Raw genomic sequence first — 14,084 nt, 5'->3', positions numbered from 1 at the left:
AACAAACACAAAGCTTCAGTAAGCTTTTACGAAACAGCAAAACTTGCACAAAGAAAGTGAGAAACTTGTTGAATCGTTCAAGCAGCAAAAAACTCTGAAATGTACATGAAATAAAACAGGTTACTTAAAATCTATGGAAAATGTTGGCATAGAACTTCATGAACATTTGCTTCAAGTTTTTCTGGTATTAAAAATAAAACGTGGATATTCATATCTGGATATCACAACACAAAAATTAAACATGTCTTGCTGGCATATGAAAGAGAAATTGTTCCACTGGATATCCAAGTGAGTTTTGACAACAACACATGCAAGAATTCATGCTTTGAATGGAAACCTTTCGATACTAACTTTGGCTCTGAACACACTAAACGTTTTTCTCGTATAAAGTGTATCATATCTCCTACCTGTAAGAAAAATGGTGTTAAAGCGACACAGGAAGTGGCTTCAGGAGGTCCACACTACATCTTGGTCAACGTTTAACCTCAGTGACATCTGAACAATGTAAATAAACTGTTGTAATCAACACCACTGAGGTGAAACATTGACCAAAATGTCCTGTACTGGCGCCATATATCATAACTTCAGTCTGCTGTGAGCAGCATATTTCCAGCTCGTGAAGTTTCCTTCATCAGACTGAATTATCTTCAAGTGGCTTCTGTCGCAGAGCTACAGTTTAATATGATGGCAACATATTGTCTCATCTGACGAAGTTTGCTTCATCTGACTAAAGTTTTCCACGAGTGTCTTCTGTCACAGCTCTCCTGTCCACTCGTGGCACCTGTTTGCAGGTGCTGAAGTTTCTCCTATTAGACTGATTGTCCCTCAAGTGTCATCTGTTACAATACTGAAGTCTTATGGCTGCATAACTTTGCTCAACTGTTTAACATTTTGGCTATTCAGATTTCACCCTCCCTCCCCCTAAAGTGTGTACAGTTACAGATATTTAGTCGGATGATACTAGTTTTTTTAAGTTACCGCACTTTCATCAAGCCAAATTTTGTGCAATTGCCTTCTGCCAAATACTTTTACCGTGATTGCAGCAGCCCATCCTGTGAGTTAATATGTTTTACTTTCATAATTATTCTACTTTTTGAAATAACACTGTTTCTGACCGTATTGAGGATTTTAAATAAGGTATGGCTAGTGACTAATAGTTCGAATTCCAGTAATATTTCCATGCCACCACCAAGGCATGGTGGTTTAGTACGCAAGATGGTATTTGGGCAGATGTATTAAAATTGCCATGCACATCTCTTTTTCATCTGGAGAAATTGTCAATAACCCAGCAGTGTCCATAATTCACCATACTACATCCAAGTGTTTTTGTGATTACCATTCTAACATTAAAATAAATTGTGAAAATGCATTTAATGTGTATCGCCTTCGAAAAATCTATTGTCTGCTTCATTCTGGTAAATGCTCATTATATACAATTACATCATGTGAAATTTACTAATATTTTTAATCGTTGTTGTTGAATCATTATAAATGAATGATTGATAGAGTTAATCATCTTTCAATGGGGATAGGAGAGTGTTGTTGTGATTATTTCCCTTTAAACTAGAAGAGATAGCAAAGCATCTTAAAGTTCCTTGACTTTTCAAAAATTCATGCTGCAACGACTCAAGGAAAGACAAAGCAAGCCAGAAATACAACTCTATGTTCATTATTATCGTACCTTCATTATTTTTTTCAACTGAAATTATAATGTAGCAGAAGAAAGTAACAGCCAACGCCGTAACAAGTTACTACAGAGAAGCCAGTCCTTGTTATTATGAGAAGGCATCTTTTGAAGTTCCAGGAAAAGGTAGTGAATTTCTTCCTAACAAGTTGCAGAGACACAATCAGCAACGAAGAAGTAACGTAGAGAATTGATGAAAATTGGACATTCATGAAGGTACAGAATAGAGAAAGGAACTTGATGGAATCAAGTCACAGGTGAATGTAAAAAGAAGTGTGAAAATAAAGATAATGAATGATAAAGGAAGGCATGAAGAGAATATTATATATATCAAAACAGAACATCTCAGATTTTTGAGAGATCCCAGAAGCTACAGAGAGAGAAAGGACATTTGAAGATCAGATGAACTTGATATGTTGGCTTTATTACTAAAATCCCTTAAGAACGACAGATTCCGTTTTTACTAGGTGCATTAACACAGTCAGATATTGACTTACGTTTCTTGAGATGGCTGACCATCTTCACACAGCATCCTTTGCACTCCTTGGTTTTCGGCTGATCCTCTGGGAGGGCCGTGAAGTTGAAAGGATCTCCACATCTCACGTCTGCCCAACTGTTGCACTCGAAGCATTCTATGGGTCGTTCTGGAAAACAATATGTTAGAATATAATCATCCAAGATCATTCGTTTGCTTGCATACTATATAGTTTTAACAGTTTTCCATTAAAGCAGACAGCGTGTGGAAAAGTATTATACATAAGTTATCGTGCAGATTAAAGATATTGAATTTGAGGATCTGAGTAAAAAAAACTTGCAAACGTGTACGAGTGGAAGGTACTATTGCATGGATCAGAAACATTGACCTTTAGAAGCTTAGGGAAAGGTGTGGAACCTATTCCTGAATGTATAAGGAACATACTACTTGAAGAACCAGGAAAACGTTTGCAAATTACTGTACTACTGTACGTAGCGGAGACATTGATCTTTAGAAGGTTAGGAAAAATAGTGGCAAAAAGGTAGGTAGCTGTGTGTATATGTATGTATGTGTGTGATTGAGTATGTATTCACTCCCGTAGCGTACTTCAGCATGAATCAGAGATAAAGACGTCGATGAAGGTGTTTAAGGAAAGGCTGGGGAGGATATTGGAAATTGGTTGAAAACTGTGAGAAAATATTTAAAGAGATTTCTTATGAGAGTTAAGAAATAATGTACAGGAGGAGGGAGAACAAGGAAAGATGACGTGGTTACTAAAGGAGAGTTGAAGGAACAAAGAAAATTGTCATGAGGAGAGGGCTTTTTGAAGAAAACAGCATCCATTATATAATAATGTGGGAGGAAATTGCCCTTGTAAGAGTGTACTATCGCGCTCAGAAATTCCATAAGGCAAGAATATAATTGTTATATTTTACCATTATTCTCGCGTCCGTTGATAAACTAAGACCTTAACCTTCCACTTCTGGGTACGCCAGTGAAAGAGTGTGGAGCAAATTTACTGGTTCGGACAGATCAGTAATGAAATCAGGGCCACTTCATCAAGTTTCGAGAAGATAAAATGTAACTTTTTTTCAGTTTCTCCTCCTCATTTCTTGCCCCAAAGGCTCGAGCCACGAGTGTGGTTCTGGTACGATGCCAGACTCCCAACAGAGCACTCTGTCTCAGTTCCAAGAATGGTGCCAAGTCTTGTCTTCAATCCAATCGTGAGGACCTTCGTTTCATTGTCGACTTCAACAATGGCCTCGTCATCTCTTTCGCTTTCGTGTGTATCAGTTCTCGCACCGGCAAAGATGTTTCTTGCTGTATCTATTACCAGTGCTTACCGCACTCTGATACGTGGGATGTTTTGAGTGAAATGCTTCCGTACTGCCATAGTCCTTCCAAAGAATTCGTAAGGGGCTAAGATTTTCTATTATATACAATGCTATATTGTACAATATATTTTGTGTATCTCATGTTGTTTTTCAAAGAAAATTTTACGCAAGGTAGTGCCTATAACGTGTTCCCCGCTCAACGCTAGTGGATATAATTCTTCCACAAGAAACTATAGAAATAAGCATTGAAAGATGAAATACGTAGAAAGAAAATAAACAATAAAAAAATAGATTCAGGCAAAGATATAGGGAAACAAGCAATAAACAAGGTGTTGCGGGAAGAAATAGGGAAAATAAGCATTAGGTGTATTTTTTTTAATTTCATAGGTCAACAAATTTTAATGTAATTTAAATATCGATTTTATGTAAAAAGCTACATTTGTTTTAGAACGAGAAAAATACTAACAAAAAACGAGAATTCAATAGAGCCAACAATGGAATGAGAAATATATTTGAGGTGAAATTAATACCAACCCTGAGACCTTCTGCAAACAAACCCACGTGCATACAGAAAGCATTGTAAACTCATAGAAGCAAAATAATCCACACGAAAATCCAGCATTGTTACAGGATTCATTACGTAAGGTAAAACAACGGCAAATTTATAGTATGGGATACGCTGCCGCAAATGACGTCTCACTTTAAACCCAACGCTCTTTCTTTTGTACTTATTGCTTTACCTTTATGGTTAACTCTTCGCACCAGTAATCATTTCCCATAAATTTGGCTTCTTTCTTGCATGCGATTTGAATATATTTTACTTGCATTTTTTAACAAAATGATATAACATGGTAATGTATATTTATAAGGTTTGATATAGATATGAGTGTCTTTGAAATTTGTTTGTAGATTTTATGTAAATTGTATCTTATGTAAATAAAATATATAATGGGCATAAACAGCCATATGGAATGCTGTAAGTCCAATAAATATATTCATGATGATGATGAAAACAAGACGTAGAAAGTTGGTAAATTTATTGCGGTTGGAAACTTTGACAAGCATCCTAATAACGATTTTTGTTCCGCCAAATATAGTGCACTTCGTAAAATAACTTGGTGACATGGCAAGGCAAGATAAGTGTAGGAATATGCATTGTAACTTTCAATGAGCTTAGAGATTTGTGTACATAATGATATATTATAACATTGGTTATTCTCTAAAAATAATCATGTGAACAGCAAGGAAGTAGTGCCACTTTCAACATGGCGAGTTCTATGCGTGCAGGAAGGTCTCCGTGTTCAGTGATACATCGAATCGGTGAGACGGTTTGTTTACAGAAGGTCTCGGGTTTGGTGATTTACACTTTAGTTTTATTTTATTTTCATATTATCTAATTATTGTTAACAATAATAATACAGCAAAGTAAGAATCGAATTTCTTGCAAATAATAAATTTTCCTGTTTACACCTGAATTCCACAAGGATTCCCCAAAGTAAGAAAGTTTATTTTTAAGAAGTTGCCCTTTGATCCAATTAATCATTTTTGGTTGCCTCCGTCCATAAGGCACCTGACTGCCATGGGTTTTTATTGAGTTGCTTTTATGCTCACTTTATGCACAAATAGCCTAATCAGGACTATACCTACAGTTTAAAGTGGGATCCGAACCACTGTGCAATGTGCCTGCACCGGGTCTGACCGCCACGGGGAAAAACCGGATTTGATTTATCTTATAGATTTTGTTAGTAACTTTAAAAGAGAGGAATTTGCACAATTTTAATAAATAATTAAAAGTAATTAAATTAAAAGTTAATAAATTAATTGAGATTAATAAATCAACTTAATTAATTATAATTGATAAATTGATTTCATTAATTTAATTTGTTTTTAAAAATAAACAATGAATTCTTACAGTAGCCATGATTTGATATGATTGACACTTTTCTTATAAAGATAGAATATGTAATTTACAATGTTGTATCATTCGTACAAGCTTTGGAGAAAACAATTTCCCTGTCTTCATTGTAACACACACTAAAATAACATTATCCGAAATTATTTTACAAGGGTTGAATTTTGAAATGAATCATCGCTTTATTATTTAAGCATTACCAATCATTTTTACCTTTATTGCACTCCTCTGCTGCTTGGGTAACAGATGTAAAGATGAGCACTGAAATGAAAAAATAGATTATAAACTACAGGTTCGTATTACATATTCTGAAATATGAAGATCAGATTCACTAAGAATTAAGGTACATACTCTGGTAAGGGCGAAAGTACAGGGTATGTTCAATAAAAGATGTCTTCATTTGCAGATCAACAAATAAAAAGCAATATAAGATAATATGCAGGCACAAAAATAGGGAAATATCTAATAAAAGAGGAGATGTAGGCAAACAAATACGAACAAGCAATAGAAGAGAAGCTAAAGGCGCTCAAATAGTGAAAAATCAATGCAGGAGAAAATTAATAAAAAACAATGGAAGAAATAGGAAAATTAGCAAGAAAATAGTAAATATAGGCCAAGAAATAAGGAAATAAGCAAGTGAAATGGAAGATGCTCGTGCAAAATTGGAAAGCAAGCAGTCATGAGAGGAACTATGCTTAGTGTATAAGCACTAATAAAATCAAGAAACGTGCTTTATAATGCACGATAGATATCCTATATTACCTTTTTATTGGATGAAAGCGGGCGCTTCAAGAGGCAAATTTAATAAACGCAATAAAATAGTGGAGGTAGTAAGGAACCAGTAAAACATTCTAAACGAATTTTTTACATCTACGATGAGTATTCGTCATTACTTGAGTAAGGGAGAGACAATATGAATCAATTAACATGTGGAATATCTGTATTTTTCCTCTCTTTGTCTCTTCTTTTACTGAAATTTATCCACGATCATACGGATAATGGACGAGTGAATGGAAAAAATAAATATGCTGACCAAGGCAGTAATTTATTTTATTAAAAACATAAACTAAACGTAACGTTTCAACTTTCTAGCAAGGTCTGCTTCAGACTCTGTATCTAGTACAAAAGTAACAAGATACAAAAACAGGGCATTATATATACACAAACATTACTCCCTCCGGACTATTAGAAAGTTGTTCTGGAACATTCTAGCAGGTGGCTTTCACTTGTCAACTGTATTTTCACCTAAAAGGCTAAACATATTTAAACACACGAGAGAAACAGGACATGACATAGAGTGGGATGAGGCTAAGCAGATAGGAAGGGAGAAGAGAATGCTAGTGAGAAAATGGAAGCAAGCCAAGGAAATAGAAAAGAAAGATGAAGAAGACACAATGAACTGGAATGGGGGACTAAAGTTAAACAAAGAATGGAAGAAGGTGTTAGAAAGAGTGGAAAGGACAAGAGAGAAAGAGGAGAGGAGAAGGAAGAAAATGAAGGAAAAAGAGCGTTAGATATAAAGCCCAACCACATTCTATATGGAAATAAATATGTTTAGCCTTTTAGGTGAAAGTACAGTTGACAAGTGAAAGCCACCTGCTAGAAAGTTCCAGAACAACTTTCCAATAGTCTGGAGGGAGTAATGTTTTGTGTATATATAATGACCTGTTTTTGTATCTTGTTACTTTTGTACTTGATACAGAGTCTGAAGAATACCTTGCTAGAAGGTTGAAACGTTACGTTTAGTTTATGTTTTTAATAAAATAAATTACTGCCTTGGTCAGCATATTTATTTTTTCATAATCATGGAAACAAGGCTTAATGGTGTTATGAGTGAATGGAACGGATAAGACAACGAGCCTATCAACATCTTCCTTTACAACATCATCAATAATCTCCAATGTTTCCTGTCCTTCGCGACCAGGTCTGTAATCCCTGTAGTGGGACCAGCTTTTTTCTAAGTTCCAACTGAAATCCCAATATCCTCGTTTTCATTTAGACATCAATAATCTTTATTATTATGGTGTCCAAATACTAATTTTTCGTAGCACTATAGTGCAGTTATTGCAACACATGATACATCTATTTCGTTCTATTGCAACTATATACAGGGTGGCTCAATATGTCATTTAACACCCTGAGTACAAGGCCACTGCGGCATGGAACGTGAAAATGGCGATGACCAATCGTTTTCTGGCCAAGGGAGAACCACATTGACGTCACCCGCATGGTCGGCAGCCATCTTGATGTCCGCCATCTTGAAATCAACTTCAGAAATTTAAATGGGAAGGGGGTCGTGCGACATATCAAAATGGGCTAGAATTTCACCAGGAAGGCAACTGTGACATTTGTTTTCACATAACTTTAATTGTTGCAGAGTTAACAATACCAGAAAGTTATGACTCAATAAGTCACTTAACACCCCCAGTACATGCCATTGGTCATCGCCATTTTCACGTTTCATGCCGCAGTGGCCTTGTACTGGGGGTGTTAAGTGACTTATTGAGTCACCCTGTATATACGTATATATTCATAAATAAGTAATGGAGGGTTTACCTTTGTCTAGTTTTCCTAAAATGACATGTTTACTGCTTTCTTTACTTCCGAGTTGTCAACGGTTAGACATGTATCGATTGATGGGTTCTGATTGGTTGACTGACACAGACACTCAGTTCAAGATTTTTTTGTACCACGTTAGGTTAGAATTCTGCAAATGTTTCTGTCCACACAATTTGATGTTTACATATTTAGTAGTATCTGAGAAACTACTTTCGGATTTCACTTCAGCATCTTTCCCAGTTACCCTATTTCAACATAAAAGTGAACTTCAATCGAACTTGGACAGAAACAATAGCCTCAGGTTATTTTTAAATAAATTTTGTGGATGTATAACTTACAGTCGCATGATTTCCATTCATTCCAAAAGATTTAGCATATCAGATAGTCAGATACCTTAAAATTAAATTCTAATGAATAGGGGAGAGATAACGGATGTTCCTGGATAGAAACGAATTTAGAAATGTAGGGTCTAGGCAAGAAAATTTAGAGGAGGTAAATTCCCTTAGTGTAAAAGGTTGTGGAGAAATGTCTAAGACCGTCAATTTCTGCCCTTGGATGACCATTTTTAAATTATTAATGCCCGTCACATAGTCAACCTGATTAATGGAATTTTAATCATTACGTTTTTCTAACATACAGTTGTGTATTCAACGGCTGTGTATAATTATTATGTATTTTTATGCATGATAATATACCGCCGACTTCCGTGGTGAACTGGTTAGCACAGCGCCAGGGACCCTGGCCTCATGGGCGTTCGTTGTGAGTGTCACTTCATCAATTTCATCATATCATCAGTTATCCTCATGATTAGCCAAAAGTGGCAGAAAAGCTAAATAAAATAAATCAATCAAAGCATGATAATTAATTTTCAAATATAAGTAAAGACGCTTAAGTCCCGTTTTTGTAAATTAACAGGCACACACTTAAATTTTAAGGGTAGACTATCGGAATAAAATTTTACTACAAAAAAGGTATTGTAATTAATGTATTCCCACAATTGAATTGCTTTTAAGTTCACTTTATGCACAGATAGGCTAATCGGAATTGGAACTCCAGTTTAAAGAAATCCGAACCACTATGTGCCTCCACCGAGAATCGAACCCGAGACCCCTTGATTACAAAGCAACAACGTTTCCACTAGGCCATCGGGAGGCTCTATAGTTATTCGAATCTACTAGAACCACAATGAAAAGTGTGAACCGACAGAACCAGTGGTAGATAAATCGTTTGGCTGTCGTAGCCAACGTGACGGAACGACCTCGTACACCGTACTGATCGGTGCACATGTATCCGTAAACGCACCTCCCCACATGGTCAAATCACGAGAACCGACCGAGGTGCACAGTATCTACTGAAGAAAGCAAAGAACAATCCTTACCTAAAAATATAGAAGCCATGTATCATAGGTGAAGGTTCAACACACGATTCTGGCACGTCCCCTATCGTTAACGCCCCATGGTTTATTGGCCGTGTGACAAGCAGCATGTCCACACGCAGTGCACGGGCCTCCGACTGCCGGTACTGCACAAGAGGCGGAAGATGAGAGATCGGAAACGGAGAGAGACAAAGGATAGAGACGCCATCAAAGTTTGAAACTCCTGGAGTACAGGGGAAGTGGGTGTGCAGAGGGAGGGAGGAGTTATATTTTTAGTTTTCTCCCGACGATGGACGGTTGTTGGAACCTGCCCAAGGAACTCCGCTTTTGCTTCGCGAAACGCCAGGAGGACGGGAAAAAAATGTGGAAAAATCTCTTCCGCATGGGTACAATGGGGTTGGCCGAATCCTATTGGCACATTTCTTGTTCTGTGTTACATGGATTGGCAGGCTGTATTGATCAGTAGGTTTTTTCCCTCAGAGATACCCTCACTGGCGGGAATAACCCTCTTCGTCTTTCTATAAAAAAAATCCTCTTGTTAAGTCACGTTTTCTAAAAGGAAGCCACTCTTTTCTATTTTTTCTGTAAAACATTCCTAATAGATAACACAACTTTAATTGAGTTTAAAAAAATATCTTGATAGGCATAAGTTCTCTCTTGTATGAAAATTGTCTCATAGAAGGCTCACCTTTTCTTTTAAAATGTATCATAAAAGTCAGAATTTTGATATGTTTTCCCCATAGAAGCAATAGTACAATTTTCCTCGTCGGAGCCATGATATCCCTTTCTTTCTTCAATAAAAAAATCTCCAGAAAATTTGAAATTATCTTTTTTCTTTTAATTTTCCCCATTTTCTATTTGCATCTTTATTTAGCGTATCTTTTCCTCCACTTTTGGCAATCGCGACGATATTTGATTGATTGATTGATTTTTCTTCGCTTCTTGTGCCACTTTTGGCTAATTTGCGAATATGGGGATGAATGATGATATGAGAAAATTGATGAATCGAGCCGCGATGTGCTAACCACTCCCGTCACGGAGGCCGGCTCGCGACGATGAGGGTGAGTGGGGGAGATAGCCTCACAATGAACACCCATATTCAGGTCGGGACTCGAACCTGGGAATTTTGGAGGCGAGATCGACAGTCGACCAATTAACACATTCGTCCACCGAACCGTCCCCAATTTTCTATAAAATTTTACTAGGAGAATCCCAAATATTCCAAATTGTCTGTCAAAATTCACTTACAAGAAGCATTTCTGAGTCTCATTTGATAATTAATTGCTTAACAGAAGACCTTAAAACTTTCACGAGAAACTAAATATATTTATGTGGGCCTCCCCGATGGCGCAGTGGTAGCGTCCTTGGCTTGTAATCAAGGGATCCAGGGTTCGATACCTTGTGGAGGCACAAGTGGTTCGGATCCCACTTTAAACTGTAGGTCCAGTCCCCAATTAGCCTTACTGTGCATAAAGTGGACTTAAAACACCAAATCAATCAATCTTTATGTCTAGAAATATTTTCCCGTCCCGATAAAACTCTTTTTAACGTTCTAAAATGCCCGTCGCAACAGGAAGCTATTTATTTTCCTTCTTGTAAAAATTCAGACATAGAAGAAAAGTTTCTTCTCTTTCATGCCTATAAATTCACTTCAAGCCGACCTCCATGCCGGAATGATTAGCACAGCGCGCTACGGCGGCAGGAGATCCCGGGTAAGACATGTGTTTGTTGGTCCTGAAGTCCTGAATGAAAAAGTAGATTGACACGGTATTGAGGTGGAGAAAACTGCCACTTACGAGTTATCCTTTTTAAAAAAGTTATTATCACAGAGCGCTACGACGCCAGGTGTCCTGGGTTCGAATTCTGTTCTGGGCAGCATGTGTGTACTTTTTGTGAGTGGTCCCTCATCAATTTCATCATGTTATCAGTCGTGCTCATCTTGGCATGTAGCCAAAATGGCAGAAAAGCGAAGAAAAATATACCAAATTCACTCCAATATAATTGATACGATTTCCTAAATCATGAACAATTCAAAATAATTTCGAACAGTAATTTAATAGTGCTGTCCTACGTACCCCAATTGTACCACTATTGCTGTTTTTCTATTTTTTCTACTCACATTTTGCATACCTTTTGAATAACCTTCAATGGATATTTCTCTCTACCTGTAACACTGGATCAGTGTTGCCGTTTGGCACGCGAAAGGTTTGTGGCTGTGCTAGTAGCCTTCCGAGAGACAATCAATGCTCAAGTAGGCATTCAACCTCGATTTTGCAACGTCTACGGCATAACGTGAAGTGTTATATCCAAAAGACACGTTCTATCGATTTGAAACATTAACAGACGGGACGGGATTTCCTATTTCTCCAAACGGGAAAGGGGAGTGAACATAACAAGGCTTTCCAGTAACTTAAGATGACGTCACCATTATTATTATTATTATTATTGTTTTCTTTGTTTCTCTTAAAGGTTGTGATTTTTAATCTAATTCTGTACGTTTTACAGTCAGAACGAAATTTCAGTTATTATGACACCATTAAAACACCCCCTGATATTGCAATAATTTATATTTCATTTTGGCAGACAAGTGGCTCTGGGGTTCACCCAGGGTCTAATAAAGAGGTACCTAGGGGCGGGGGCTGTCTTCATGGTATTGTGCAATGTATGTGTGTGTGTGTGTGTGGGGAGGGTGTTAGTGTTCTATAATGACAAATTTACAGGCTGTGGCACAAGTGTTCAGAATCACTGCTTTCTGAAGTTCTATGTGCAACATTTATGTTGTAATATTATTATTATTATTACCATATTATATGAATGATGGATTTACTGTTTCCAATCATTATTATCGAGTGTAAAGTACACCCTTTTTAATTATATATACAGAATCCACTATATGCACACAAAGACTAACTGAGACTGGAGCACAGTTTAAACTAAGATCCAAGCAGTGAATTATGTGCTCCTGCCGAGAACATTTGTGCCCAGCTCTTCCAATATCTCAGTTTACTTCTATTTTTTCTTGCGTATAGGATAGTACAGTTTTGTTCTATTTTTATTCATGCTTTTCTTTTTTATTCCATTTTATTATACGCTATTCTTCCTCTTCCATAATGTCATGTTCTAGTTTTGTATTATTATTTGTATAATTAAATATGGTGGAAATTCGTTAATATGTCAAATTCATAAATTAATTTGTTTAATATGGAATAAAGAAGAAATCCCTCAACAGTGGAAAGAATACATAATTGTTCCTGTGTTTAAAAAGGTGATAAAATGAACTGCAATAATTACCGTGGAATTTCTCTACTCTCAACAAAATATAAAATAGTATCTAACATTCTTTTAACAAGACTAACCACATATGCTAATGAAATTATAGGTGATTTTCAATGTGGATTTAAACGTAACAGATCATCTACAGATCAAATTTTTCACATCAGACAGACACTTGTAAAAAAGTGGGAATATAATCAAAATGTCCATGAGTTATTCATTAATTTCAAAAAAGCATATGATTCGGTCAAAAGAGATAAATTATATAATATATTAGTAGAGTTTGGAATACCTAAGAAGCTTGTTAGTATGATAAAAATATGCACCAGTGAAACAGAAAGTAAAATTCGTGTGGGTATTAATGTGTCTGACAAATTTACAATTCATGATGGGTTAAAACAAGGAGATGCTTATCTCCATTGCTCTTTAATTTTGCCTTAGAATATGCTGTTAGGAAGGTAAAAGAAACTAAAGAAGGACTAAAATTAAATGGTGTGACTCAGTTGTTAGCATATGCAGATGATGTAGACTTACTGGGGGATGATGTGAATACAATTAAGAATAATGCTAAAATAATTCTCAAAACTGATAAAGAGATAGGTTTGGAAGTTAACAAAGAGAAAACTAAATATATGCTTACAGGCCGAAACCAAGTGTTAGGTAATAATCAAAATCTAATTATTGATAACAACTCGTTTGAACCAGTTTCCAAATTCAAATACTTAGGAGTTATATTAACAAATGAAAATTATATTAAAGAGGAAAAAAAAAGTAGGCTTAATTCAGGAAATGCATGTTACTTCTCTCTTCATAAACTTTTGTCTTCTCGTTTAATATCTAAGAAGAAAAAAGTTAAAATATACAAAACAGTAATTTTGCCTGTAGTATTATATGGATGTGAAAGTTGGTCCCTTACATTGAAAGAGGAACATAAATTGAGAGTATTTGAAAATAAGATCCTTAGGAAAATATTTGGACCTAAAAGGAATGAGGAGACAGGTGAGTGGAGAAGGTTACATAATTTTGAACTACATAATTATATTCATGTCCAGATATTATTAGAATAATTAAATCAAGAAGACTTAGGTGGGCAGGCCATGTGGCACGAATGGGAGAGGAAAGAGAAGTTTTCAGGATTTTTGTTGGGAAACCTGATGGTAAGAGACCTGTAGGAAGGCCAAGACGAAGATGGCGGGACAATGTTGAGATAGACCTAAGGGAAATCGGTAGGGATGGAAAAGAGTATATAGATCTTGCTCAAGATAGGGACAGATGGAAGGCCTTTGTTGCTGCAGTGAACCTTCGGGTTTAAGAAGGCTAGAGAGTTAGTTAGTTAGTTCTAGTTTTGTATTTGAAATTTGGTTTTTTATCTGTTCTTTTTCTTGTTAACCTGTTCCAATTTTTTGTCTTAGGTTCTAAGCTCTGTTGTTCTGTTCCAATCCATTGTGTTATAATTTAGGCATTAATGTTTC

General features: G+C 36.2%; 2 protein-coding genes across 4 annotated transcripts in view; one reads left to right on the top strand and one right to left on the bottom strand.

The window, feature by feature from the left end:
- Positions 1 to 14,084, top strand: part of LOC146004262 (UPAR/Ly6 domain-containing protein qvr-like) — a 223,112-nt gene that overhangs the window by 168,451 nt on the left and 40,577 nt on the right. The window lies entirely within an intron of this gene.
- LOC146004486 (UPAR/Ly6 domain-containing protein qvr-like) overlaps positions 1 to 14,084 on the bottom strand; it is a 32,622-nt gene that overhangs the window by 11,017 nt on the left and 7,521 nt on the right. The window contains exons 1-3 of one of the 2 annotated variants that reach the window (XM_083143346.1): positions 9,343 to 9,517; positions 5,619 to 5,666; positions 2,182 to 2,328 (exon numbers count right to left, since the gene is read on the bottom strand). In XM_083143346.1, the coding sequence (XP_082999472.1) occupies positions 2,182 to 2,328; positions 5,619 to 5,666; positions 9,343 to 9,361 (214 nt within the window). In that variant the 5' untranslated portion in view covers positions 9,362 to 9,517. Of the gene's footprint in view, positions 1 to 2,181; positions 2,329 to 5,618; positions 5,667 to 9,342; positions 9,518 to 14,084 lie in introns of those variants that run through there. The other variant, XM_083143345.1, reaches the window with a different exon arrangement.

The sequence above is a fragment of the Lepisma saccharinum genome, chromosome 21 (genome assembly GCF_977018435.1).
Source record: "Lepisma saccharinum chromosome 21, izLepSacc3.1, whole genome shotgun sequence".
Lineage (NCBI taxonomy): Eukaryota > Metazoa > Arthropoda > Insecta > Zygentoma > Lepismatidae > Lepisma > Lepisma saccharinum.
Note: the sequence above shows the minus strand (reverse complement) of the source record. Positions and strands in the feature narration are given on the sequence as shown.